At 39.8% G+C, this 24,909-nt stretch overlaps 2 protein-coding genes and 1 long non-coding RNA gene across 10 annotated transcripts; 1 reads left to right on the top strand and 2 right to left on the bottom strand.

The window, feature by feature from the left end:
- Positions 1-692: 692 nt before the first annotated feature.
- On the bottom strand, positions 693-9,249 carry uso1 (USO1 vesicle transport factor). 4 transcript variants are annotated; one of them, XM_010787062.1, is made up of 17 exons: positions 9,010-9,249; positions 7,508-7,594; positions 6,472-6,536; positions 6,288-6,364; positions 6,059-6,070; positions 5,723-5,776; positions 5,107-5,127; positions 4,586-4,686; positions 4,401-4,503; positions 4,108-4,163; positions 3,214-3,334; positions 2,929-3,107; positions 2,684-2,824; positions 2,185-2,273; positions 1,949-2,103; positions 933-1,138; positions 693-777 (listed from the first exon to the last, which is right to left on the bottom strand). In XM_010787062.1, exons 1-17 carry the CDS (start codon positions 9,073-9,075, stop codon positions 736-738), a joined length of 1,575 nt encoding a protein of 524 aa, XP_010785364.1. In that variant the 5' UTR covers positions 9,076-9,249; the 3' UTR covers positions 693-735. The 4 variants fall into 4 exon arrangements, with proteins under 4 accessions (XP_010785364.1, XP_010785371.1, XP_010785379.1 ...); XM_010787069.1 differs by lacking the exon at positions 5,107-5,127; XM_010787077.1 differs by lacking the exons at positions 5,107-5,127; positions 5,723-5,776 and having other exon boundaries at positions 694-777.
- Positions 9,250-9,975: 726 nt separating this feature from the next.
- On the top strand, positions 9,976-11,635 carry LOC104959184 (uncharacterized). Its single transcript, XR_799833.1, has 4 exons — positions 9,976-10,039; positions 10,485-10,547; positions 10,934-10,995; positions 11,092-11,635. It is a non-coding gene; the product is annotated as an uncharacterized lncRNA (long non-coding RNA).
- A 974-nt stretch (positions 11,636-12,609) lies between these two features.
- Positions 12,610-24,685, bottom strand: g3bp2a (G3BP stress granule assembly factor 2a). 5 transcript variants are annotated; one of them, XM_010787014.1, is made up of 13 exons: positions 24,526-24,685; positions 22,678-22,796; positions 22,514-22,595; positions 21,929-22,102; positions 21,507-21,597; positions 21,275-21,380; positions 20,964-21,144; positions 20,242-20,343; positions 19,154-19,256; positions 18,994-19,053; positions 18,684-18,815; positions 17,065-17,192; positions 12,610-15,703 (listed from the first exon to the last, which is right to left on the bottom strand). In XM_010787014.1, exons 2-13 carry the CDS (start codon positions 22,770-22,772, stop codon positions 15,431-15,433), a joined length of 1,527 nt encoding a protein of 508 aa, XP_010785316.1. In that variant the 5' UTR covers positions 22,773-22,796; positions 24,526-24,685; the 3' UTR covers positions 12,610-15,430. The 5 variants fall into 5 exon arrangements, with proteins under 5 accessions (XP_010785316.1, XP_010785331.1, XP_010785323.1 ...); XM_010787029.1 differs by having other exon boundaries at positions 17,074-17,192; XM_010787021.1 differs by lacking the exon at positions 24,526-24,685 and adding an exon at positions 24,438-24,461.
- Between the last annotated feature and the right edge of the window lie 224 nt (positions 24,686-24,909).

Below are 24,909 nucleotides of genomic sequence, written 5' to 3'. Positions count from 1 at the left end.
TACAGCGTAGGTACATGAAGCCTTGGTGCTTGCTTCTCGTTATCTTTTATGGCTGGCTGAACATGACAAAGTAAGTAAGGTGGAGGTCCGAGGGGGGGCTGGGTTTTGCTCCTTCACTACAGACATAACTAGCGTAAACAGGAAGAAGGGAGGCATGAAGAGAGTAATGCAAACTGAGAAACTCCCAGGAAAAAGTTAATTGAGTTGAATAACTTCAACCTTCATCTTGTAGCCATTAATATATGTGTAACCAGCTGAACCCACAGGGGATATTTAACTAATCATTATAACTATCACTTTTTCTGGCACCTGCATTTGCAAGCAGGTACATGTAAGAAAAAGGAACCAGACAAACAAGAGAGGAGATCTCTCACTTGGACAGGAAAAGGCCCCGAAGCTGCAGCAGCAAACTTCCTGAACACACAGATAAGGGGTTTGCAAACAAACCACTCACAGCTCAAAAGGTGTTAGGATGACAAACCCACAAAAAACAAACAAGCTGCTTGGCTGTCCATGTGTGTACTTCCCCACTAGTGCACACAGTGAGAGCAACTAGTGTGCCACCCTGATGAGGAAGAGAGGGGTCTAAACCGGAGGTTAGGGGTGAATGAGGGGTAGCAGGGAGTTAAGGGAAGCAAGATCCCCAAACATGTGGGCCAACAAGACCACTACTTCAGATGCCAGGCCAAAATAACCAGCTTAGATGCTGCCCAAACACTCACAAAACACACACACTCACACACAAGCGTTACTTACCCGCCGAGCGATCTTATCTCCCTGCAAAACCACATAACGTTACACCGTTCTTTTCACCGTTGTTGACACTTCAGTATTAACCATAGACTGTAACCCTAATTTGCCCCAGAACCCTTCCTATCCAGACACACAGGTAACCTCTTCTTCGTTCCTGCAGCTAAGTGTTCTCTTCCTACCTGTGAGAGGATGTTGGTGCATTGCTGCAGCAGGGAGACGGGGGGCTTCCCCAGGCTGGTGGCCAGCTGGACCCTCAGCAGCTGCTCCTTCTGGGTGAGGTTGTCCTGCAGGGCGTGGGCCAGGGCCACGGAGGCACACCAGTTGGAGAGAGAGTCCGCTGAGAACAGGCCTCCGCACAGCAGCTGGCCCGCGGAGATGGAATTGGCTGAGGGAGAAATGTGAGCCAGTCAGTAACGGATTCTTTTGTACATACTTCAAATAATTAAGCAATATTTACCATTATTTAGATGTGTTCATGTGCATAGTGTACAACAACAACAACAACAACAACAACAACAACTGTTCAACATCTCAGAAATGATATAACCTTAAAGAAATATAAATATAGTATTACACCTCAAAAGCTAAAGAACCACATATTTGTAACTTTCCCACCAATCGAGTGCCACAGTGACGCGTCCTAAAACCCGGAAGACCTAAAAAGGTCTGTGGTTGACACAAATGTAAGAGACGGATCACGTTTTGTTCAGCCGGATAATCTCCACATGTCTTTCCACAGAGCTTATTTCGAGCTATTTCCAAAATCCTATGGAGAAATTGCATTGGTTTTTGTCGAAGGAACCGGAAGTGGTAAAATGTTAACTTACTTCCGGGTTTTAGGACGCGTCACTGTGGCACTCTATAAAGCCAATTCGTTACAATTAAGTATTTTATTTGTAATGTTATAATTATTATTTTTTAAAGCCTATTTCTATGAGTGAAGTGCTTAGATTTAATAGTATCGTAGCATCTTTTTTTCAAATATTTTTTGTTATTGTATATAAACAGCCTGTCAGTGTTTTATAAGTGTTGAATCCAAAGCATAACTACGAAAAAAAAAAAAGGCGGCTTTAAGACTTTGCACTCTTGAAAGATATAAAACAACTGAAGTACGGTTGGTACGAGGGAAGTGATCAATGTCTTGTCAGGAGAAATTGAAAATGAACTTCTAAATTCTCAACTCGGTGTAACTTACCATCAATGGTGGAGGGCAGCAGCGTAGCCACGATCTCTCCCTGTCCTTTCTGGTTCTTGTACAGGAAACACTGGAAACAGTAGAGGACGGCGCAGCGAAGCACAAACGGTTGTCTCTCATTCACCATGGACATGAGCAGCACCACGATGGCTGGTCTACGGACAGAGGAAGTTCAAGTTGGATTAGTTAACTATCAGATGGAAAGTGGGGGCTTTAGGTCTCAGGATGTTTCTTACCTGGGTGGGTTTGAAGGAGCGTTGACGGATGCAAAGTAATCCTGGTTGACCTGTGACCCCCGGATGACCTCTGACACAGTGTTGATGGTCTGAAAAAAAGCAGTTGGATCAATATGGAGGACTAAAACTGCCTTTATAACATATTAAAAAAATCTAAACAACTAAAATAATTAGAGAATCTAAAATCAATAAATGTGCAGGTTAATTTTAATTTTTTAGTGTTAAGCACTAGTTTTTATTAGAAAATAAATTAGTACAAAAATAAGACATTTCTCAAATCAGTTTATTTAATTATGATTATTTTGGTGGGTATTGCTTTTGCTTTTAAATGTACCTGAATATTTATTTCATAATTGAAGCTTTATTTATGCATTTCCTTTATTTATTAATGTATAAATATAAGCAAAAAAAGGAATGTTGTATTTCTCAGAAGGGGCCAATCCTTCCGAGTAAACAACTGTTTCTTCTGGGTGTACTGGGTATTGCTTTCTGTCCTTACCTCAGTGAGGATGTCGGCAGGCACCCCCGTGGCCATGAGGATGGTGCACAGCTGCTGCAGCAGGCCGCACTGGTACATGGACTTCTGACAGCTGGCTGAGGCTCCAGGGGAGTTCACCGGAGACACCATGACTCGCACCAACTGGGAACAGAACATTGTGTTATAGCAAACAAAAGGCCATTGTTCTGCTCGCTTCCTTTGTGAAATGGTTGAAGAAACACGTCAGCCTGAATGCTCTGCGTTACCTGCAGCATGAGGTGGAGGTTGGTGACCTTCTGTGCAGACCAGCCAGAGTTATCATCCCCGACCTCGAACCAGGGCTTCATCCTCTGGATGTACGAGCCCTCCTTGAAGAAGTTCTGGTTGGAGCTGTTGTTCTTCAGCAGGTTGAGCAGCAGCAGCAAGCAGTCCTCCACCACGATACCTGCAGGCAGAGAAGGATGTGCATCAGAACATAACTCACAAGAAAAACAATATTCATACGGTTTCATGTCAAGAAACTGGATTGTCATATTTCAAAATCCTTTTACCTCCATCGCTGCTGCCCTCTTCTGTGATGATGTCTAGAAGACGCTCAAATGCGCTTTCAAATGCCACGATTTTCTGAATCGCAGCATTGCTTTTGGTCAGCTGTTGAAGCAACAGCAGGCCCTGTTGGAAAATACAAGTTGTAAAAATAGTTTTGAATTACACAGTTAGAGTTCAGACACACTGTATAAGGTTCAGGAAATATCAGGATGTACAGTTTAAAACCTGAGTTTATCATCATAGAAATGCACATTTGTGTTACAATGCATGGATGCAAGTGGTCAAGGAAGTGTTTTGCTGGTTTGCATTGTAATTTGTATTACACATGAAGAAATTAAAGGTGGGGTAGGTAAGTTTGAGAAACCGGCTCGAGATACACTTTTTGTTATATTCCATGGAATGCTCTTAACATCCCGATAGCAATGAATATCTGAAGTGCTTTGACAAAAAATCCGTAAAGAAATGTCATCTGTGGAAGCCGTGGCGCTGTAAAAAGCACGACCAATCATCTGAGCCGGCCCGGCTAAAATAACTGGATGGCCTACCTGCCTGTCAGCCTTCCATCTGTGCACAAACTTATCTCGTGCCCTCATTGGTCATGTGCGCGCTCGTGTGTGTTGGAGGAGGGGCTCTGTAAGGAAGTGGCAGATTTTTCCCGGCTGTGTATTTTCAAATTCTAGCGCACTCCAGCTGGTTTCTCCAGAATGACCTACCCCACCTTTAATTATTTGTATAGTCATTTATTATATACTTTGGTATTTTGATAGGCTTCAAAGTCCGAATGAGATGGCTGCGTTCTTGCACACAGAGCTAAACTAAGTCTAAACATGGCAGCAGTTTCACAGGTTTCCATAAACGTTTTATAACAAAATGTCAGCTTAAACTGAAATACTTACATCATTACGGATCACTTCTCTAGAGTCTGCCAATAAGTCCATCAATCTGGAAACACCTGCGAATGAATGAATCAAAAGGTTTGATGAAATACTGGTTGATCTAAAACACAAAACATTTAGCAATTTAAAAAAATACTGTCTGACAATCTGACTATCTCTTGTTGTGAGTTGCCAACTGTTCCAGAGAGAACAGGTGCTCTCAGTAAAAGGATAGCGATGTGTTGATATAAAACGGAGGGTGAGTAAACCCCTGATAACTCTAAACAGGTGACATGTGCAGAGGAGACACTCACCCATGGGGCTGACCAGAATAATCCCCTGGACCTGGACCCCCTGGTTCTTCAGGAGAGCGGTCAACAGCTTCACCCCGGGCCAACGTACGTGAAAGTCAAACTCCTAAGAAATAAAACACATCAATGCATAAATGTAAGAATATAATACTTATAACAAATAAAAAACCAAAAGACTCTCTCAGTACCTCCAGCAGACTGAGAATCAGAGTGATGTGTTCGGGGTCCTGAATGAACTGCTCGGTGAACTGAGCTCCGAGGTCATCAGACTGCTTCTGCATGGCCTCATCTGTGAAGGAGAATGAAATATAACATTTGCTGCAATAAGCACTACAGCAGCAGTGCAGTGAGGGGACCAGCTGGTTTGTTCATAACCATGAGCCCGAGTTAGAAAGCTTCATCAGATCTTCTCAAAATGACTTGGTGGTTTTCTGCTAATGAATTGTGACTTTACAAGGATTATGTAAAGCCATTTGAGAAATGTGCAAATGCTCAGGGTGATAGTTGTGAACACGCCTTTAGGGAAACAAAAATGGGGGATGAGGGACAGCTGGGTGGGAGGGTGAACAGGGGGGGCTCAGTAGGGTTACTATGTACACACGGGAATTTAACATTTAACGTGGGAGAGTTTTTTTTTAGTGTAACAACATGGTGAGAAACCCCACTGCACTCAGATTAATTACATACCCACCTAGTAATCTGGACATACCTTGTTCTTTCTCTAAGATTTCTGCTTCCATCCAAAAACAATGTTGTGACATTTAAAATGTATATTAGAAGTTGCAGTAATCAATATGTTTATATTTCCAATGGATCAAATAAAGGGCTGTTTTCAGTAGATGTACATTCTTCCTTTTCCTGGAGATACAAATGTATTCAGAGACGAGTGCTGCTAGACTGCCCCGTTAATACACTTCGTGGCTTCAAGCATTATGGAAAGATGAATGGATTACACAAGTCACATTTGACATATAGTATAATGCTAATAATAGTAGCGTAGACTATCCTTTATGCACTGCGCAGAACATATTTAATAGGTATGGATAAACAATTTGAATAAAAGCTACGCAGCATTGAATGTTACATTTGTATTTGAATCAACATTGTGACACAGCGTTAGACTTCTTGGTACAGCTCTAGAAACAAGGGGGCAACAAGATATGACACGTATACAGACAAGAGGTGTGGGGAAGTGATTAGTGAAGCACTCATGTTACCACCCAAAACACCTTCCACTCACTTTTCAAGTTTCAACCCATTTTAGTGCAGTTAGTTAGATAGCAGCTTAATTACTACATTTGCAAAAGCTTGTTTTCAGTACTGACCAGGCATGGAAACATTCTTATGCTTCCCTGAGGCAGGGATAGGGGTTACTGCGTCTGAGAGTGCGAGGGGGGAAGAGGAAGTTTAAAGCCTCACCCAAAAGCCAGCATTTATTTCAACCAACCTGAAGAACCAGCTGACTGATTCTTTTGAAGATATGGCAAGACAACAATCAGAAATACAGCCTTGAATTTCATCCGCTAATAAAACTGTGTACAGCAGCAGGTGTAAACAATACGTGCTCTTTTCCCAACCCCAAAAACAATGGATGATTGAAGTGCTGCTGGTGGTTAGGGGAGGGGGGGGGTGGCGTCATGCACAGTTTAAAAGATGTTTACCTTCTGATTCATCTGTAGGTTTAAACATGGAAGAGAAAAGAGAGAATCTTTACACAAAGCATTCATCATGAGTGAACAGAGGAGGGGAATGCAAATTAACTTGTGTCCAGTTGAAATGAACTCGACTTATTTACACATGCAAAAAATAATGGCTCCGTCACCGGTTACTGTCGTCACACAATTAGGAAGAATTATCTTCAATGGTGATAAGTGAGGAAGGGTTAAATACCTTGCTCTTCCTCCTCATCATTGCAGATGAGGTTGTAGAGTGTGTCCAAAGCATAGCCAAGGATTTCAGAGTCAGACCTGTTTCATTTACAGGAAAGATCAGAGAATAAACCAAACACAAGTCGCATTATTAACTCTTATCAGAACAAGGTGCCTGTAGAAAAATTGAAATATTTGCGTCATACCGGTCAGTTTGCAGAATGTTAATCAAGTGTTCCATCGCCTGTGTGCCAACTTCCATGCGATATTTCTAGAAAGGATCAAATGGAAGGCAAGGCGATTTTTTTAAGGTGATTTACAACAACAAGGCAAGTAAAAGTTATATATCAAATATTAAATAAAAGACAGATTAAATACACATTTGAGAGAACGAAATAGGACGAAAGCTCACTGTACAAACCGAAAAGGTTATTAAAAACAACTGTTTCATGGGAGGTCACTTGCAGTAGTAGCAGATAAGAAATGTTTTTGGACTCAAACTAAATCTTAGTGCTTTCGAATTACCAGTAATATTTGAATAATACTAAATCATGAACTTTGTACCGTATTTCTTATAAAATACAGGAAGTCAACACATCTATGTCTGTGTTTTTGATCAGCACTGATACCACTGAGCGATAATGTGAAACCCTGTGCCTCCTAAACCCCTTATTCATGCCTGAAAAACACATTACTCATGGTTGATGTGGCACACGGTAACGCAACTGTCCATGAACAGAACTGAGAGGCAGCTTTGAGAGGATTCAGCAGAGTTTGACAAATCATCCATGACAGAAGAGAATATATTTACAAATATCATAATTCATTTACATGTCATTTTCTCCTTTCATGACAGCTACTGCTGCAATTTAAAAAAAAGTAAGTATGCCAAACACCTTGTGAGAAGCGTCCATACTGTAATGTGGCTTAACCGAAAGCCTATCATATTCTCAGCCAGTATAATCCAGATGAAAAATGATGCATTCAAATATTACAGCACTGCAATAAAGCCAATCTTTTAGAAGGTAACAATGGTGTGTTTTAAATGAATTTGTTTAATACAGAGATGTTTCTTGTATATTGTTCTCCGAAATTATTTCATGGCCTGAAAGACAAAGAATGTAAAACACTCTCAGTAAAACCCAACACAATTCAGCTTCTACCTCCATAAATGTAAAATGTATTGCATTGGACTGAATTACACTGTGCACAATGTAGTAGATTAACTGTGTCTGGTTGTACCTTAGAGAGGGACTTGAGGGCCCGGACAGCATCTCTGCGGTCTTCTAGTAGCGTCGAGGAGGCTACCCGGTCACACAACTTCTGGATCTGTAGAGAAAGAAATCCTTGATTATTTTTGCAGGCCTCATATACGGCCTAAAAGATATTTTTATGTGACTTAAAATAGGGATGATGGGTTGTATTTTGCACATCAGCGGACATGATGTTTTCCCTTACTTCAGAAGCATGTCTTACAAGGCATCATGAAAAATGTGGTTGATTTTTGTTCTCAGGAGTCATAAAATGAAAATAAATGCATTCCTCTAATATTTGTAAATGATTGGATAAGGAAATGTGTTATTTATTTTACATGGTCCCAACTACCATACATTTTCAACCGATAACAAATGCCATACTGTTAGGGTTTTAGGAGACAAGCCAGTTGGAAAACATTAGTCTACAGAATTACTTAATTGTAAAACGGCTGCAATACTCCATAATTTATTTTTAAGGCATTGGAAATAGATTATCCTAAGATGCTGAACAACACAAGCACCTTGAGGAGTCACCTTGGACCTTGGATGGTGATGATAGGCCACCTTTTTATAGGCTTACCAATTATGTGAGAAGTTTGTAATCAGATCGATTGATAGTGAAAGCTAAATTCATTGCAGAGATATATGAAGAGCATAGCAAGAGGGACAGTGGTACTAAATGCCTTGCATCCCATATGTTCCCAGGGTGATGAATTCCCAAGCTTAATCTAATTTAAAAAAGACACATTAGCGGGATCTTTCAAAGGGTTTTAGGATCTCATCAATGTATCTAAGTCAAATGTTAAAAGCATCCACCAACAGATACAGCCTGATGATGACATGCTAATTGAAACCTACGCCCTCAAATTTGGCATGATCTGTATCTTTTTTTTTGTAGACATTGATATCTACTAGGTGGCTGAACAGGTTGTGATGATTGAAAAGTATTTTAAAATCCCATATTCCTTCATTCGTTTGCAATTTGAAGTGCAAAAAAAGCCCTTACCAATCACTACAAATGTTGGTTTATATCAAGAACAGGACACTGGGAACCTAGAGATGATTACAATATCATTTAAATTGGATGTTAACATAGTTAGCTCGTGTATTCTTGGATGCAATTTGAAGATAAAGATATAGTTAACAGCCGATACTCCTTATAGTCATTATTGTCCATTCATTATAGCTACACGTAGAGAAAACAGAAGATATGTCAGACAGCCTGCTGCTAACTGACAGGTATGCTACGTTAGCTTATTAGCTTTATAACTAGCTCGTTGTTCTGATTTAGGAAGGCCTCCGTCTCTTAACATGTAATTATTGGTGTTATATGTAGGTATATAAATGCACCCTGCGTGTATAAACATGAGTTTAAATGCTGACGTGTGTGGAGTCAGTGCGTCTGGAACCCTGTGGTGGTAATGTTAGCTAGCCTCAGTTAGCTCCAGTTAGCCTCAGTTAGCTCCGGTTATCCAGGGTGTTTCCTACCGTCTCGGCTCCGGAGGGCTGCGGCCCGGCGGCCTGTCCCCCCATCACTCCTCTGAAGAAGTTCATCTCTCGGTGCCGTATTCAAAGCGTCTCTCCTTCCGATAAATCCCCCAGACTCCCCCTTCAGTTGTCCGTGTAAAAACGACGTGAATAGAAAATGAAAAAGGTACACAATGATGATTTTCTACAGTGTTCAGATCGACCCCGGAACACAAGTGTGAGGCACTGCGCATGCGCAAATACGTGGCGATACGTGGCTGATCAGCAGAGTTCACCTATTTAAAGGGCAAGATAACAAACATTGAGTGTATGGAGAATTAAATATGTCATTATAACTGGTAAAAGACTAAATACAAATAATGAATAAAGAAAGAAATGTCAGTATAAAAGTATAATTTTCGGATTCACCCCTGTATGCAGGAGAAGTGAACTATATACATAAAATACAATAAGCTAAATGTTGCAGAGAAGGTTGTGAGTGACCAAGTAAATGCAGGAGTCTATATACAACAGATTGTACATTTAAATAGTGTACAGTGGAATAAATACTGCTTATTGTAGTTATCAATACATACTTATGTTTAAAGTCTAAGTTTTAACCCTGAAACAGAAAGGGCAAATTCATTTGACAAAATTATAAATACAATAGTTATTCACTGTGCTTTTGAGCTCGTTCCTAGTGTTTGTATTCACTTTCAATGCCAAAGCTGAGATTAGACAGTTTCTCAGTTAACATTGTTTCTCAACACTTGTAATAATAATAATAAAGACACTATGATTCACATTTACTCGGTAATTAAAGTAATTAAGACTCTGTTGATAAAATGATTCAATCCAGTATGATTGCATACATGATAATTACAGTATAACAGAGTGTGACACAATACCTCAGTCATAAAACTAATGCATTACAAAAACAAATAATGTCTCACCCCTATCTATAAAAAGGCTTCTCAGAGGTTCAGCAGGAAATAACTTTCCATAACAGCAGCCCTGACTCTTCTTCTGTGCTCCCTGATACACGACACAGGTAGGATTTATTAAGACATAATTATTTAATTCAAACTTACATGACATATACGTTTGGGCTGTAACCCTGAGGACGTTTCCTTGGATAGAAGATTTATGAAACAGATAGTAAACATATTCAAGGCAAATTTGTGAATTTGGGATTTGATTGACTAGACTACTCGTATCTGGTGATTTTTTCTGTATTTTTTTGTATTTGGTTGTGGAGTAATAGTGGTAGTACATATTAGTAGTAGTAGTAGTAGTAGTAGTAGTAGTAGTAGTAGTAGTAGTAGTAGTAGCAGTACATCTGTGAATGCAGACTCCAGCATTTTTAGGCAAAATATATTTATTATTAAAAAAATGTATTAGACTCATGACATTAGTGCTGTTAAAATCCTGGCAATGGACTTTTATTTCATAATATTATGAAATAGTGAAATCTTATTTTGAAATCTTTCTTCAAGGATCTGTCGCTGTTCGGAATAAATGTGCCAACTATCGACAAGGAGCACAAAATGACCAGCAAGGTATGACATTAAGTAAATTCTTAGCACTTTAATTTCAGATCCTTACGTGAATTTGATTGATTTAATCCTTTTTAGGTGATTTTTCTGTACTTTTTTGTATTTGGGTTTGGAGTACACATTATACATTTGTGTTAGACTCCAAAATATATTTTGCATTTGTACAGTTAGTTCTAGCTTTAATCTTTTTTAAACAGCCTGCATGAAATGTATGTTTTATTGTATTAACAGTTAACCAAGTAAATACATTGTTGAGTTCATCAAAATCAATTTGATTGATATATATTTTTTAGACTCATGAGATCAGTGTTGCTAAAATCCTGGCAGTATCCCTTAATTTAGCAATATTATGAAATAGTGACATTTTCTTTTGAAATCTTTTCCTCAAGTCCCTGTTTAGATAGACTTGACAACTATCGCCAAGGAGCTACACCAAATGACCATCAACAAGGTATGACATTAATTCAGTTCTCAGCGCTTTGATTTCAGATCCTGTAGTGAATGTGATTGACTTGATTCCTAATGATCATATTTTCCTTTGTGAAAGATGTTTTGGCTACTCTGCAAAGAAATGAGGACCCACCATGGCGGTTCCTTGGGGAGTCTTTGAACCCAGCACCTCCACCTCCAAACTATGTCAAGGTACTAGAACAAGACCCCCGTCCTCCTTCAGCTAATGCCTTCTACCAGCAGCACATGATGCCTTACTACGTCCTCCAGTATCCAGGCAGAGGAGGGTCTTATGCTTATGGTCAACGTGCAACTGACCCCAGGTATATTCAAGCAGGAGGTCAGCTTCTTCCACACTCAGCTTCCTCCCGGTTTCTCAATATCAACTCCCCCCAGTGGTCCCTCAGAGCAATCCAAAAGGAGATCAGAGACGTCCCATCCAGGCTCAGAAGTTTCATTCTTCATCCAGTGAATCTTCATCCAAAAGTGACGGAGACTGAGCGGGTGCTGCTGGATGAGACAGCTTCAATCCTTTGAATATACCAATTGTAAATGAATAACTTTATTTACACAAATGCATGCAGTTGTTTGTTTTTATCTTAAGGGAGCAATGTGGAGGTTTCCTGTTTCTGTTCTATATTTAGTGTTACTTACCCAAAAGGGATTGTGTCTAAAATTGCATCTTAAATGCATTTCCTTATTCATAAAAACAAGCTGATTTTGAATACATTTAATAAAAATAATTGATAAAAGTTTGCTTCCATGTTCTTGGTTGTCTTCTTCGTGTTGCCTTTGTTGGCACATTACTGCACATCGTGACATACCACCACCTGTAGATTAGTTTATTACACCATTGGCGTGGATGTAGCAAAAGAGAACAACAGAGACTCACAAATGAAATATGAGTAGGATTTTCCTGAGAGCAAACAAAATGATATCCTCTCGGTCATCACTAATGGCCAAAAGGTGTGGCGGTGTCAGTTCCAGTAAAGACCCTGGGCTCACTTAATGTTTTCTGGATGTTTCTGGGAGTCAAGGTCTATAATAAACACGGATCAAAAAGGAACATTACAATAAGGGATGAGACAGAAAAGCAAAAGGACACTCCATTATAATTTAATAACGCATTTCCACTACACCAGGTGACTTGGTAGTGACATACAAAAAGAAACCAATACATTGCAACTTTTATTCCTTAGTATAAGTCAAGCCTGAAAAGCATCTAAACTACAAATCCGACAACATATTTTAAACTCTACACCATGTTTGTAAGACAGAACTTGAGCTTTAAATGTGGTCTCCAAACTCCAAACCAAGATTTTATCTAGTCCTGAGAAAGCTTTTCAAAAGCCCCAAAACACTTAATACAAGGGGCAGAGTGTAAAGACTGTAGGGTGTTCCTTTAATTAGAAATACTAAGTGTATTACTTTCAAAATAACAATCAGGTCACACCCAAACCTTGCCCCAACTGTTTCAAAGTATTGAAGATAAAAGCTGATTATCTTGTACGTTTTTCTGCACTAAAGGAAGGAGCTGCTTCATACTTCATAATATGATCAGTTTTGTGAAGCTTATTAACAAAAGCAGCAGCGTGTTCTCTCAATTATCTCCGATGCAGGAACCTGTACACATGACAAACGTTGTGAGTGGGGCTGATATCAGTAGTTTATTGTATGTTAAGTCCAACACATTCAAAATTGAAAGAAAAAAAAAGAACAAAACCAGGAAAAAGATTCTCCACCTGCAACACTTTTGTACTAGCAACAAGTAAAGGGTAAACACAGTACAAATGAAGATGGCAGCCACTTGTTTACCACACCTGCTAAAGCCAAGAAGGTACTTCTATTTCCATTCAAAAAAAGGACTGGAATGATTCACAATGAGGATCCATACTGCATTTTCAACCACAGGAAAATTAATTTACAGCCTTTTTCGCTTTTGAGGATCCTTTAAAAGATTGGAAAAGGGTAGTTTGTTGAAAACCTCAGTGAAAAAGAAGATCTATCCTCAGATATTTAACCACCACTTTGATGTAAAAAGCACAAATTGGTGTGAAAGCATGATGGCTCTTCTTCGTCACCCTCTTCATTGACCATTGCTGTAAAAAGTAGGATTGCAGTGAAGTGCTCGAGTTAAGCGATTACCTGACAAATAAACATTCGGGGCAGAGGCACCCATGAGAAACACTCAAGGATCAAAGAGCAAGGTTTTTCTGTAATAGGTCAAAGACTGATGGTAAGAAATCTCTATTAAACTAATCTCACATCTGAAAATATTTGATTTCAACTACAAAGGGAGATTAGCCGAGTATTACTGTGGCAAATTACATAAAATATGCCATGTAGTTTCAACTGAGAGCAGATATTTCATGTCACGTAATCATGTTTTTTCTACTGCCAGATGAGAAATTTGGAGAGACTGAATTCAAAATGAGAGATTGTCCCAGAAATGTTGTAAATAGTGCAATACCAGCAGACAAGGAAGACCTCATTCGTATATTTGTCCAGAAAAATGCTACATCGATCACTTCCCAATTCAGTGCAAGATAACAAAAAATGATAAAGTGTGTCATGTTTTCCTGTCCAGCTGAAACCAAAAGGTGTTCCCTCCCTACCAAGTGGTACAAAGGAAATACACTAGAGGGCAAGAGGGGGAAGACAAAGGTGGCGTTTAGATCATTGCCTTGAATGGAAGAAATAAATGAATAATAAGAAGAACAGGATATGAAAATACAAATGCACTAATAGCTAGAAAAGTGAGCATTATTTGCTAGTCTGTAGGCGGGTTACGGCCAGTCCACCTGCACGGAGCATTGCAAAATGGTTGCTGAGCAACGTAGCAGTAACATCATCTGAATTAGATAAATTATTTCCAAACTGCAGACCCTAGGGATGTGTAGAGCTATGATTTCTTAAACCGAGAACAAACATTTTACTGTCACCATCTTTAATGTACCTTAACCGGGGTGGGGGGGGTTGTTCTTCAGATGCATCTATTAACATCTAACAGAACTGGATGCACCTAATGTCCTCTACAAACCCCAGAACAGACACAATACAAACAAATGTACAAAAAACTCACAGCAGATTATCTTAGGTAGTAAAACAGTATGGAAAAATAAAATATGCACCAGAAAAAAACAAAACTCAAAAACCTGTGAATGAATACTGCAATGTTTTCCCATCCGCTCCCAAAAAGAAATATAGTTCAAAATGAGCGGCTCCATAACAGGAAGCAGAACGCCTCGAACCGCTATAGTAAGACTGGAAAAGGTGAAATAGAAGGCACCATTCATGCTTTTACCAAGTTGTGAGAGAAATTAGAAATATATACAGAACACAAAACATACAGTAAACTATGATTTTAGCTGTACATTTATTCTGTTACTCCGCACTTAGGCAGGGAAGGTGGCATCCGTCTAGTTTCGTGGTGTAGCTGGCAGGGAAAAACATGAAGAAAAAACAAACTTGGAATCAAAGTAAAAAAAACAGAGCGAGCCGCCATCATCACAACCACTCTTCTATTGTTCTTCGTTTCTTGTCCCCCCCTCCCCCGAGTTATTTGGTGAAAGTCCAGGATTTAAGCTTTTTTTTTTTTATTATTTTCATTCGATTTATAAATGAGGAAAAATATAATGTAGATTTGCTTTGTCATCTTGTCCATCCAGCAGTAATTGAAGTGTAGTTTTGGGTCAAAAGTGTGAAAGGTTCATTGGTCACAGCGGACAGGCTGTGAGCGAGGCCTGCCCCGGAAAGTCGTGTCGCTTTGAGACAAAACAGGTCTCTCCAGCTGCGTTCCGAGCTTGGATGTCTATGTAATACGACAAAAGTACCCATTAGTGCATATTGATGAGTGCATTATGCAATTTGTAAGCAGTGGTCTCTCAAAAGGAAAAAGTAAAAGGCAAACTTTTCCACTGGAACTGCACACATTTTGCATCTCACTCTTTTCCAACAGTAACGGGCAGAAAACTACCGTATAAAATGTGCAATAGAGGGATTTCATGAAGCAGCGCCTCAGTTAAGTCAAGGCATATAATCTCTTTTCCAAATGATGGGCTGTATTATCGTAGTTAAAAGTCTCATCAGTCCCTCCTAATGTGGCAGATTGCTTGCTCCTGGTTGGTTCGTCTTTTCTTTCACAAATTTACAAATTAAAGTTTGTGAATTCTTGAGATACCCGAAAAGGACGCTCAGCTCACAACTAATAAGCGAAAAAGATTTGTTTGCTTATTTTTGTGCTGTCTATTTCACAAAAGAAAAAAGTTGACAGGCTGTGTCACATTCCAAAGCAAAAGAGGGAACAAAAAAATAAAAAAATAAAACAAAAAACCAAATATATACGTTTATACATGAAGATTTCTTTTTCTTTAACGAGAGAACGGTTGAAGATGAAGAACGCGGTACTACTTCCACACTGCGGGGTGGTGCTCGTCTCAGCGGCGCTGGGTGGTGAAGCGGCCCTCGCCCTGGCCCCCGGAGCCTCTTCCGGAGCCCATGCCAGGTTTGGGGGCCATGCCGCCTCGGGGTGGGGGTCCCCTCCCGTCGCGCATCATCCCACTCCCCACGATGCCTCTTGACCCTCCGGAGCCCCGGTCGCTGCGCCTCATGTCCCGACGATCGTCTCCTCCACGAGTTTCTCTTTCACGCACCGCCCTCGTCTTTTTCTCCTCCACATTCAGACGCACTTCACCGCGGAACATTATCGGCTGCAGGGAGATAAGCACGGTCAGTATGAACGAAAAAAAAAAAGACTGAATATTTCCCCCAATCAATTTCAGAATCCACGTCATTCACTGGTTTGCACACACAACTTTGTCCATCTGTCCCGGACCCCATGTAAGCACTGGGTTGACCTGACAAGTTCTGTGTCCCTGCCAGTGAAATCATTTCATATTTAAGGCTGTGTTCAGACAAGATTTAGAATGCACCAGTTAAAAAAAAAAAATATGTAGTCCCATCATTCATTTACATTAAGCCACAATGGAGTTTGCAGTTGAGGTGCCAACACAGAAACTTCCCAAAAATTGCGACAAAAACATGAGAAACATATTTAAGATGTTCAATTGTTCATGTCTTTCTTCCGTTTACCTCTTATTTGTAGGAAGTTGCCTTGGATATCGGCGTTTTTATAGTTTTGACAGCTGCTGTTTGGTCTAGGACAGGGCTATTCAATTAGTTTGGAATTGGGGCCGGTTGATGAAAATGATCCAAAGCAAGGGGCCGGGAAAAAGATGGCTTGAAATATGAGCAATCATATTAAGAGCTTCAGATACAGTAAATACTACAAGAGCGTAGTGGAGTGCATATATTGTGTTTAATTAAATCAAACAACATAGCCCCAAGGCCTATAGATCTAAATGGCAAGTTCAGAACTCAGTAGGCCTCCATGTGAAGCTAATTTAACCATCAACATCATTTCATTTAATTTAGGTGAAATTATCTACAGTAGCTAGTAGGTGGGTTCGAAACCCGAGCCCGCCAAAGTTTTCAGCCAATGTCTTCCCCTCTATCTCTCAATTTAAGGCCCTCTCTGGAATAAAAGGCACTCTGGCCCAAAAACTTACATTTTTTTTTTTTTTTTTTTTAAAGTTGATTACTTTTTAACATTATACTCAAAGGGCCAGTAAATATCACCCCGGGGCCGGATTTGGCCCGCGGGCCGCCAATTGAATAGCCCTGGTCTAGGATGTTCTGTGTACAAAGATGAAACAGTAAATGAGACCAGTGAGTTTCTAGCAATGCTGCCACAGTGATAGAAAAGAAGAATCAAACTGTCTTAGCGATTGCAGACTTCACTTCTTGATTTATATTTGATCTCAGGTGCACCACCTCGACCCAGCTGCCCATTTCTTTCTTTAACCCAATGCTACAATTGTTCTGAACACAGCCTCATACATTTGTTCACCAGCTTGATTTGTGACAGCAATAACAAACAAGATTTATCATTTTAAAAAATCAAGGTGTTTCCTGTGTGTTTATCCCACACCATGTGCCATTATAGATTAGTTGTGTGTCACCAAACCACCACCAGATGAATGAAAGTAGGTAATGAAATTGTGATACATGCCCCTTCTACCTTGGCCCCCAGGATTCTTTGCACGGGATCAGAGTCGTCAAAGACCACAAATCCAAAGTTGGGAAGTTTCCCACCAACGCCCTTGGTGTTTATCCGCAGCTCCACGACGTTTCCGTATGCTGCAAGAAAAAGACAAAAAAAAGGGAGTTTATTTACAATTGTAAAGATTTGTTTTTCATGTCATGACATTTTGACAAACAGCAGCATTTGGGAAAAATAAAATAATTGTAATACTTTTTTTATGAGATTGTGATTACAATTTAGGGACTCGTCATTACTGCATCAATATTCTCATTCAAATATATATTAAAATGGTCATGTGTGAGAAGCTCTGTACCAAAGAAATGTTTGTTAAGGCGAGACACTACAGGTGAATAGGGTAATTCTTTTTTACTTAGAGATGTACCGCTAGAAATGTCTCCAGTTAATTACTTCTATTAGGACAATTGTTTTTTGTATTACAAGTTTTCTGAAATAGCATGTTTAAATGTGCAAATGAGCCATAATCACATTAAATATGCGCATATTTTAACACATTTCAGGAACACAAATCTGAACATTGGATAAAGCCAGGTTCAAAATTATTATTTCATTTTGTAGTCATATTAGAATCTAAGGCTTTTACAGAAGGGATTTTCTCTTATAATCACTCCATAAATCAGAAAATACTGTCAACAGCTCTAAAATATCAATTTGCCATGTTTTTAGGTATAAAATGTTATATAATTCAGGCTTTGAATGATATTTGAACAAACCCTTCTGTAAAAGCCTTCATAATATTGATAGGAATATAACTGGAAGGTTTGGTGTATGCAAGTGCTACTGAAGTGGACATTTCTGACTCAGAGTAGGAGAAAAAAACTGCTATTGAGAAAACTACCTTTAAAGATTGCAGTGAGGCGCTACCTAAACCCTCCTGTTCTTTGGATGACAGCTTGCGCCTCGACGCACTCCGAGAAGGTATTTCATGTTCGGGGTCATTTCTTTTTTGTATTACCTTGCTTCGTGCAAGTGACAATTGTTGTCGTCTGTTCTTTTGTAATTTTCAGATTTAAATTTCCAGCAGGAAGCTAACCAGGAAGTGTTTTAGCACACCATGTGACGCATCTGAACGAATCACGTTGTCAGAAATTGACACCAGCTAATGAGATGTCGTTTCTTGGTTTAAGTCCCTTTTGTACTTTCACGATTGGTTACTGATAGAAAGGAAATGACCATATTTGGATCCGGTGAGATTGTGCAGGAGAGACTCAGCTTGCCAACGATATCTCTGTTGACATGGTGCAAACAGCGGTCGCGGTACTTTATGTTACGTTAGAATGCTAACTTTTGGTGAATTTAGGAGAAATCTACAGACGCAAATAGACAAACTATAGTCAAATAAACACCTAAATGTGTATTTTGTACGTTTTCCTTCCAAAAGCCTGAAAGAAAACATGTTATGGAATCAAAATAGCACAAAATCTCAAAATTGACCAGTGCATGAAAAACGATGTTTTTGCCGTGTCTCGCCTTAAGTCCGTAGACTACAGCTTGTAGAAAGTCAATAATTCATATTGAGGTTTTGATTCATTTTGGAGCCCGAGACAGTAGTAGTGTAGTAAACATACTCATGAAGAAGTCTTTGAGCTCGCTCTCATCGATGTCATGTGGGAGGTTGCCAACAAAGAGCTGGTGACTGTCAGGGTAACGGACAATTCGCCTGTTGTCCATGTCGCCAGAGTCAGAGTCGCCCCGGCTACCTGCAGGTCAAAACAAACACATTAGCTAACATGAATCATCTGCATCTACATGTAAGAAAGTCAATCACATTATCAGCAAAGTGAAACCCACACCAGGTGGAAGATAACACTGACTGAATAAAGTCCCAAAGACAAATCAAGAAACAGGGTTTTAGAAGACGTGACTCAAAGGGTTTACCTTTGTTAACAAAACTCAAGGGTGGTTTCCCCGTTTGTGACTCCGAAGGTGCAACACCATCTAACAGTGAGAGAGACGTGTGTGAGAACAAACCAAATGAACCACTTGAAAAAGAAGACGTGATGAAGGCCTTATTCTGCAGGACAGGTGTTGGCATTACCAGGCCTGGAACCCCGCGGGGGGAACGCCGGTCTGTCACGTGTGCGCTGGTCTCTCGGTCGGATGGGTGCCGTCTGCGTCTCCGTCTTTGCATCAACTCTGGCCTGTAGGGGGAGGGGTGTCACACAAAAAATTAATAAATCAACCAGAAATCCCTTTCATAATTGCTTCAAAGAAACAGATTGGGTCCACTTGCCTCAGCTGATTATGTGTTCTAGTCTTAAGTCACTTTGCTGCTTTTGTACATGCTTTGAGTAATTATAGTTAGGAATATAACTCTTCGCTGAGGACGTTTTTATCCACCCAATTTGGTTGTGAAATCAATCTTTTGTATTGCATAATGGTCTCAAATATACAGGCGAGAAGTGGTTCCTTTGTACAGTGAGTTCCTTTATGTAATGCAAACCCCAATGTTCCTAAACTCCACACCACTCGGAAAATGATTGCACAAAATGCACCCTATGCTGCTTATAGCCACCATGTAGTCATCCATTAAATGTATGATTGAAATACCCGTTGTGGTAGACTTGTATAGTTGTGAAATATTGCTCTGCTCAGGGTACATGCAGGAAACCTGAAGTCAAATTGAATACCTTTTAAGACCTTTTTTAAGACCCTTTCCATACATTTTAAGACCTCATCGCCACTTTGAGTTTTAACCGGTTACATTGGCGCAACATTTACTATATACATTATTGATTGTCCTTCCTCCTCATCTTTTAACAACCGGCGTAAACGGACCTTCGCACGCTAGCAAGCAGTGAGCGTGCGATGTCCTGTTCAGATGACGTCAAATCCAACGGGATGCCATAAATAAACTACACAGAATCACACTACACACCTACGCAATGATTACATTCAGGCAGACTGTAGAATACAACCTCTTTGGACAATTTATATACTTATTGAAAACAAACCACAAAATGTAATACGTTGGAAAATGCCGTTAAATACTTTTTAATAGCCTTAATTGTCGCTACATTTATTTATCAACTTTTAATACTTTTTAAGACCCCGCGGACACCCCGTCTGCTTCACATCAATCTCTGATAGTTCACTTTATTAGTCAAATTCATGATAGATGTTTACCTGTGAGCCTGGACCTTTGACAAGATGGGGGGACATTCCAGAGGACGTTAGAGTGCCGCTGGGTGGCAGGTTTTTACTGGTCACAGAGGCCCATGAGAAAGCCTGTGAAAAAAGCAGTAATGCATTGTTAACAATTAACACCTTACTTTAAACTTTGGTGGGTATGTTAATGTCTTCATTGAAATCTCTGTTGGATTGGGAGATAAGCTACAGCAACATTTGTTTGGTGGTTTAAGATATCAGCAGGGCTGACATTGTGGTCAGTAGGGATGGGTACCGAGCCACGGTATTAAACGGGCCCCGGGGCTGAATTATTAAAGACCGTGGTACCGTTAAGCTCTGACGTTATCGGTAGCCTACAATTCTGTCATCAGATTATTTAATACGATTTGGTGAAACATTGTTTCTTTTGATGTGAAATATTATTAATTTAAATAAAAAGCAATGTTAATTTTGTTCACAATTTGTTTAGTTAGTTTACCTTATAAGTACCGTTAAAAGACCGGATCGAAGAGCGGTATCGATAAAAGTAGTAGTACCGTTAAAACCTTAACGATACCCATCCCTAGTGGTCAGTTAGTTGTTGGATATACTGTCTCGCTGGTGTTACTTTCATAAAAAGGTCAAATTTGTTCTTAATACTTTATTTTCAAGGGCAGGAAGTGAATGTGTTTGTGTGAGAGAAAGAAACAGGTGTTGCTCTATCCACACATCAGGCTCACCTTGGGAGGCTCCTGTGTGTTTGGTGGAGACTCCACAGGGGCCGGTGACGGAGCTTTCTCCTCCATCTCTTCCAAAACCTTCTCATCGACTTCAGGCTTGACTTCTTCTACCTTGGGCTCCGGTTCGGGCTCTGGTTCGGGCTCTGGAGCCGGCTCCTCCATGGGCTCCTCTACTCCATTACTACAGAGCACAAATCAACATGAAGTCACTTCAACAGGTAAAATAAGTATAAAAAGCGAAATGCTTTATGTATATTTTAAGGGTAAAACATCCTAATATATATTATGAGATAGTTGAAGCCCTGACGTACGTGACAGGGTGAGGCTCGTAGTAGGTGGTGCTGTTGGGGCTTTCTTGAAGTGGCTCAGGGGACGGCTGCCTCTCCTCCGGCTCCTCTTCAACTTCCTCCTCTGATTCTAAGTGAGAGAAACCAAAACAATTTTCAAATGATTTGCTTTAGTTGCTCATGAGAAACCATGAAAACATTCTTTTTTTTAATTTAAAAAAACCTGGTGTGTTTGGGATAATTGTGAACATCTTACCTTCATCAAGCTCCGCTTCAGAGTCTCCAAAGACCTCATCCTCGTAACGGAAGATGTCATTGTGGACGTAGAACTTGTTGGCCACTGAACCCTATGGTGAGAATTTCTAAATCATTAAGAGGGATTTTCTTTAAACTGAACCAATTAGATGTTATTGTTGCCAGACTGTGAAACCAGACTTTACATTTTTTTTCTTTTTGTGACCTATTTCAGTTTAGAAAAAGCAACTGAACTAAAAACTGTAGTAGAGCTAAAGATGCACTGACGGTGACCAGCTGATCAGTCTCATATTTGATTTTTACACACATGGCATGATGCTAGAACATTGCACGTGCAATACATCTTGGGAAATAATTATTTTTTAATTCTCACTCAACTCTCAAATATGTATGGCAACAGTACTCAGAAGCAGAGGGAATCACCTCTGGAGCAAGCACGAAAGTTTGCATGAACTTCCTCATGGGTTGACCGTTGTTGGACAGTTCTCCAAGGACTTGCACCACCACGCCGTCACTCAGTGTGGCATGAGCATCCACGTGCCTGATCTTTGTGTGGCACTCACTGAACTGCAGGGACATGACCTTCTTGTGGATTTCCTAAGAGTTGCAGAGACAAATTGACAAAAAATACAAATTAATTTGGGGAAAGGGAGAATACATCTGTAAAAATAACATTGCATTAGATCATAGAATATCATTCATATTGAGGATTTGCCAGTTAGCAATGTTCTGAGGTCAGTCCCTGTGCTGTTTACATTCACTTTCATTATTCAGCACATCCTTGGTAGCAAGTAATAACACATCTTTACACCAAACTGCAAAAAAATTGATATATGGTCAATCATGTCACTATTGTTTTCACCAGCAATTATTCTATCCTTAAATTAACTATTTACTGAGTGCTATGATCTACATTTAAAAAATACTAATTGTATCACTGTTATTTGTAATTCTATACAAGACAGAATTTCTTTATGTGAATCTTCATTACTTGGTCATAGCACTTACCGCTTGACCGTAAACTGCTTCTGCAAGCTTCCCACTTGGGTCAAGTCCTCCATGAACATAAGAAGAATTCCTCCCATAAAACCTAATGACACAGAAATATGACAGTTAAACAGCAATGCAAACATCTACAGAGTTAGTGCCTTGCAACTTCTTTGGGTAATTACCTGTGCAGGAAGTCTGGTGCCTTATTTAACAGTGTGTAATACTGCCTCACAAACTCCCGCCCTACAAGCAGGGGACTTGGCTTCTCCATCACCATTTCTTTGGTAAACAATATTAAGTGCTGAAACAGAAGAGAGACAAGGGATTAATTGTTATACCGCCATCAAGAACCTCAAACACACACATACACTTGGTTGACATTTTATAAATGCAAATTATTTGAAAAATATATATATACAGTCCTGTTAGAAACCCTACATTTCTGAAGGTTATTTATTTATTATTCTATGCATTTAGCATTTGTTCAAGAGGTGTGGACTGCACCTTAAGGTCACTTTGCAGGCTGTAGTAGTGTATGGTGCTGGTTTATTGTATTAGGTCATCCATCTGCACTTTTTACAAACCAGTTAGAACAATTGAGCTTCATAAAAGGTTGGATTTGTTTCAGAGCTTAAGTATAAGACTGCATTAGTTATAGTGGGACGCACCAAACGAATTGACAACTGAATGTAGAAGATAATCACATGGACATAAAGCTTTTGACTTCAGGCCATTTTAAGGAAGTTCATACGAGTACTCGTGAACGTTTGCTGATAAACAACATCGATGTTTGGGCAGCCAGAACATGAAGTACGAGAGGTGTTTCACGTCTCCTTTTGAACAGAACGAGGTTATTTGTCTTATTAGGCCCACCGTTCATCCGACCCACATCAATCACATTTAGCAGACGCAAGACAGCTGACTGTTTAGCTAGCTGCCTGGCTAACACAACTGCGCCATCACGTTCTTCCAATGAGACAAAAGAGGGAAACCGGCTGTAGTCGGAGAATAAGGAGACTAATGCAGATGTTAAAGTTTGGAAACGGACAACGAATCGAATTTAACTAAAATGAAAATGCTATATATAAAAAGTATCAATCACATAGGTCTGTTACACACATGTGTGCAGCCCTTTGTAGCTAGGCATACTGTATAAATGAGGCCTTTTCATGTCTATGCTAACAACTATTTCTCACATTTTAATCAGCCCTTTGACATTACAGATGTATAATGTGCATCCCCGTCATAGAAATGATGCACCCACATTGACAGCAAGACAAACGTCCGCTAGACTGTGAAATATAGGAATGAATATATAATCTGAACTACCTGCCTCTTGGCTGTAATCTTGAAATGCTAACGCTAACCCAGTACACAGAACAGCAACGGCAAGCTTGCGACATGCTAGTTAGCTAGCATTAGCATAAGCTAACTTGTGGCGTCGTCGTTTTTCCTTCATCCGGCTGTCACTTTGCCGGAGCACCACATTACTAGAACCACATGGTTATTGTCCGTTTACACAGAAAATTCCAAAACTGTCAAGATGTTACTTTGATGACACTTCTGCACACAGAAGTCGGACGCTAATTGCAAGAGAGGGAAAATAAAGCCTTCATAACGATGAGGTGATGTTAGCCATTGTGGTGCACCAAAAAAGCATGTCAATGTTATGCCAATGAGGCAAAAATTGACCAAAAACGACAAACGTATATCTTATTGCATCAAAACCAGGTAATTCAGAGTTACTCAAAGTTTTTAATAAATTACCCTACACTCAAAACTGAACCATTATCAATGAAACAAGTTGAGGGCTAATGCTAGCTCAAAAAAAACAAAGGAAGGCAAATTTGACTAATTTAACTGACACTCAAAGCTAAATAGCTAAGGTGCGCTATGTATACAGAAGCGACACCTCTAGTTGATAACTTTAAATGAGTACTACCGGTCTGGCGAGCAGTCGTGTTTTCGACCAGACAATGCAGCTAACATTAGCTGGTAGCCTGACAGAGCTTGGAGGATGGCTAACTTACCTTATGAAAGACCTATCTATGTAGACAGAATTATTGTTAATAAATATCTACGAGTGACCAGCTGAACACTGTTCTGGAATATCCCAGGTGTGTATAATGATATTTCCCCTCGTTTGACTACCTAACAGTTTATGATCTCTGCTGTACCAGAGATTGAAGATTTAAAGTGATAGGTTGTATTTATTGTTTCACCCCTGCAATCCGGGGCAGGGAACCCCCATCACAAAGAATCAGCCAATGGACTGTTTACACTAGGCAACATATATTATGACGTCAAACAAATGGCCCCGCCCCCAAAACTTTGTAACGCTGTCCCCAAAAAACACTTGACTCTAGTAAAAGGCTAATGATCATCATTGACACTCGTGTTTATTTATTTATTTT

This window comes from Notothenia coriiceps, unplaced genomic scaffold, assembly GCF_000735185.1.
Source record: "Notothenia coriiceps isolate Sejong01 unplaced genomic scaffold, NC01 NC01_scaffold00001103, whole genome shotgun sequence".
Lineage (NCBI taxonomy): Eukaryota > Metazoa > Chordata > Actinopteri > Perciformes > Nototheniidae > Notothenia > Notothenia coriiceps.
Note: the sequence above shows the minus strand (reverse complement) of the source record. Positions and strands in the feature narration are given on the sequence as shown.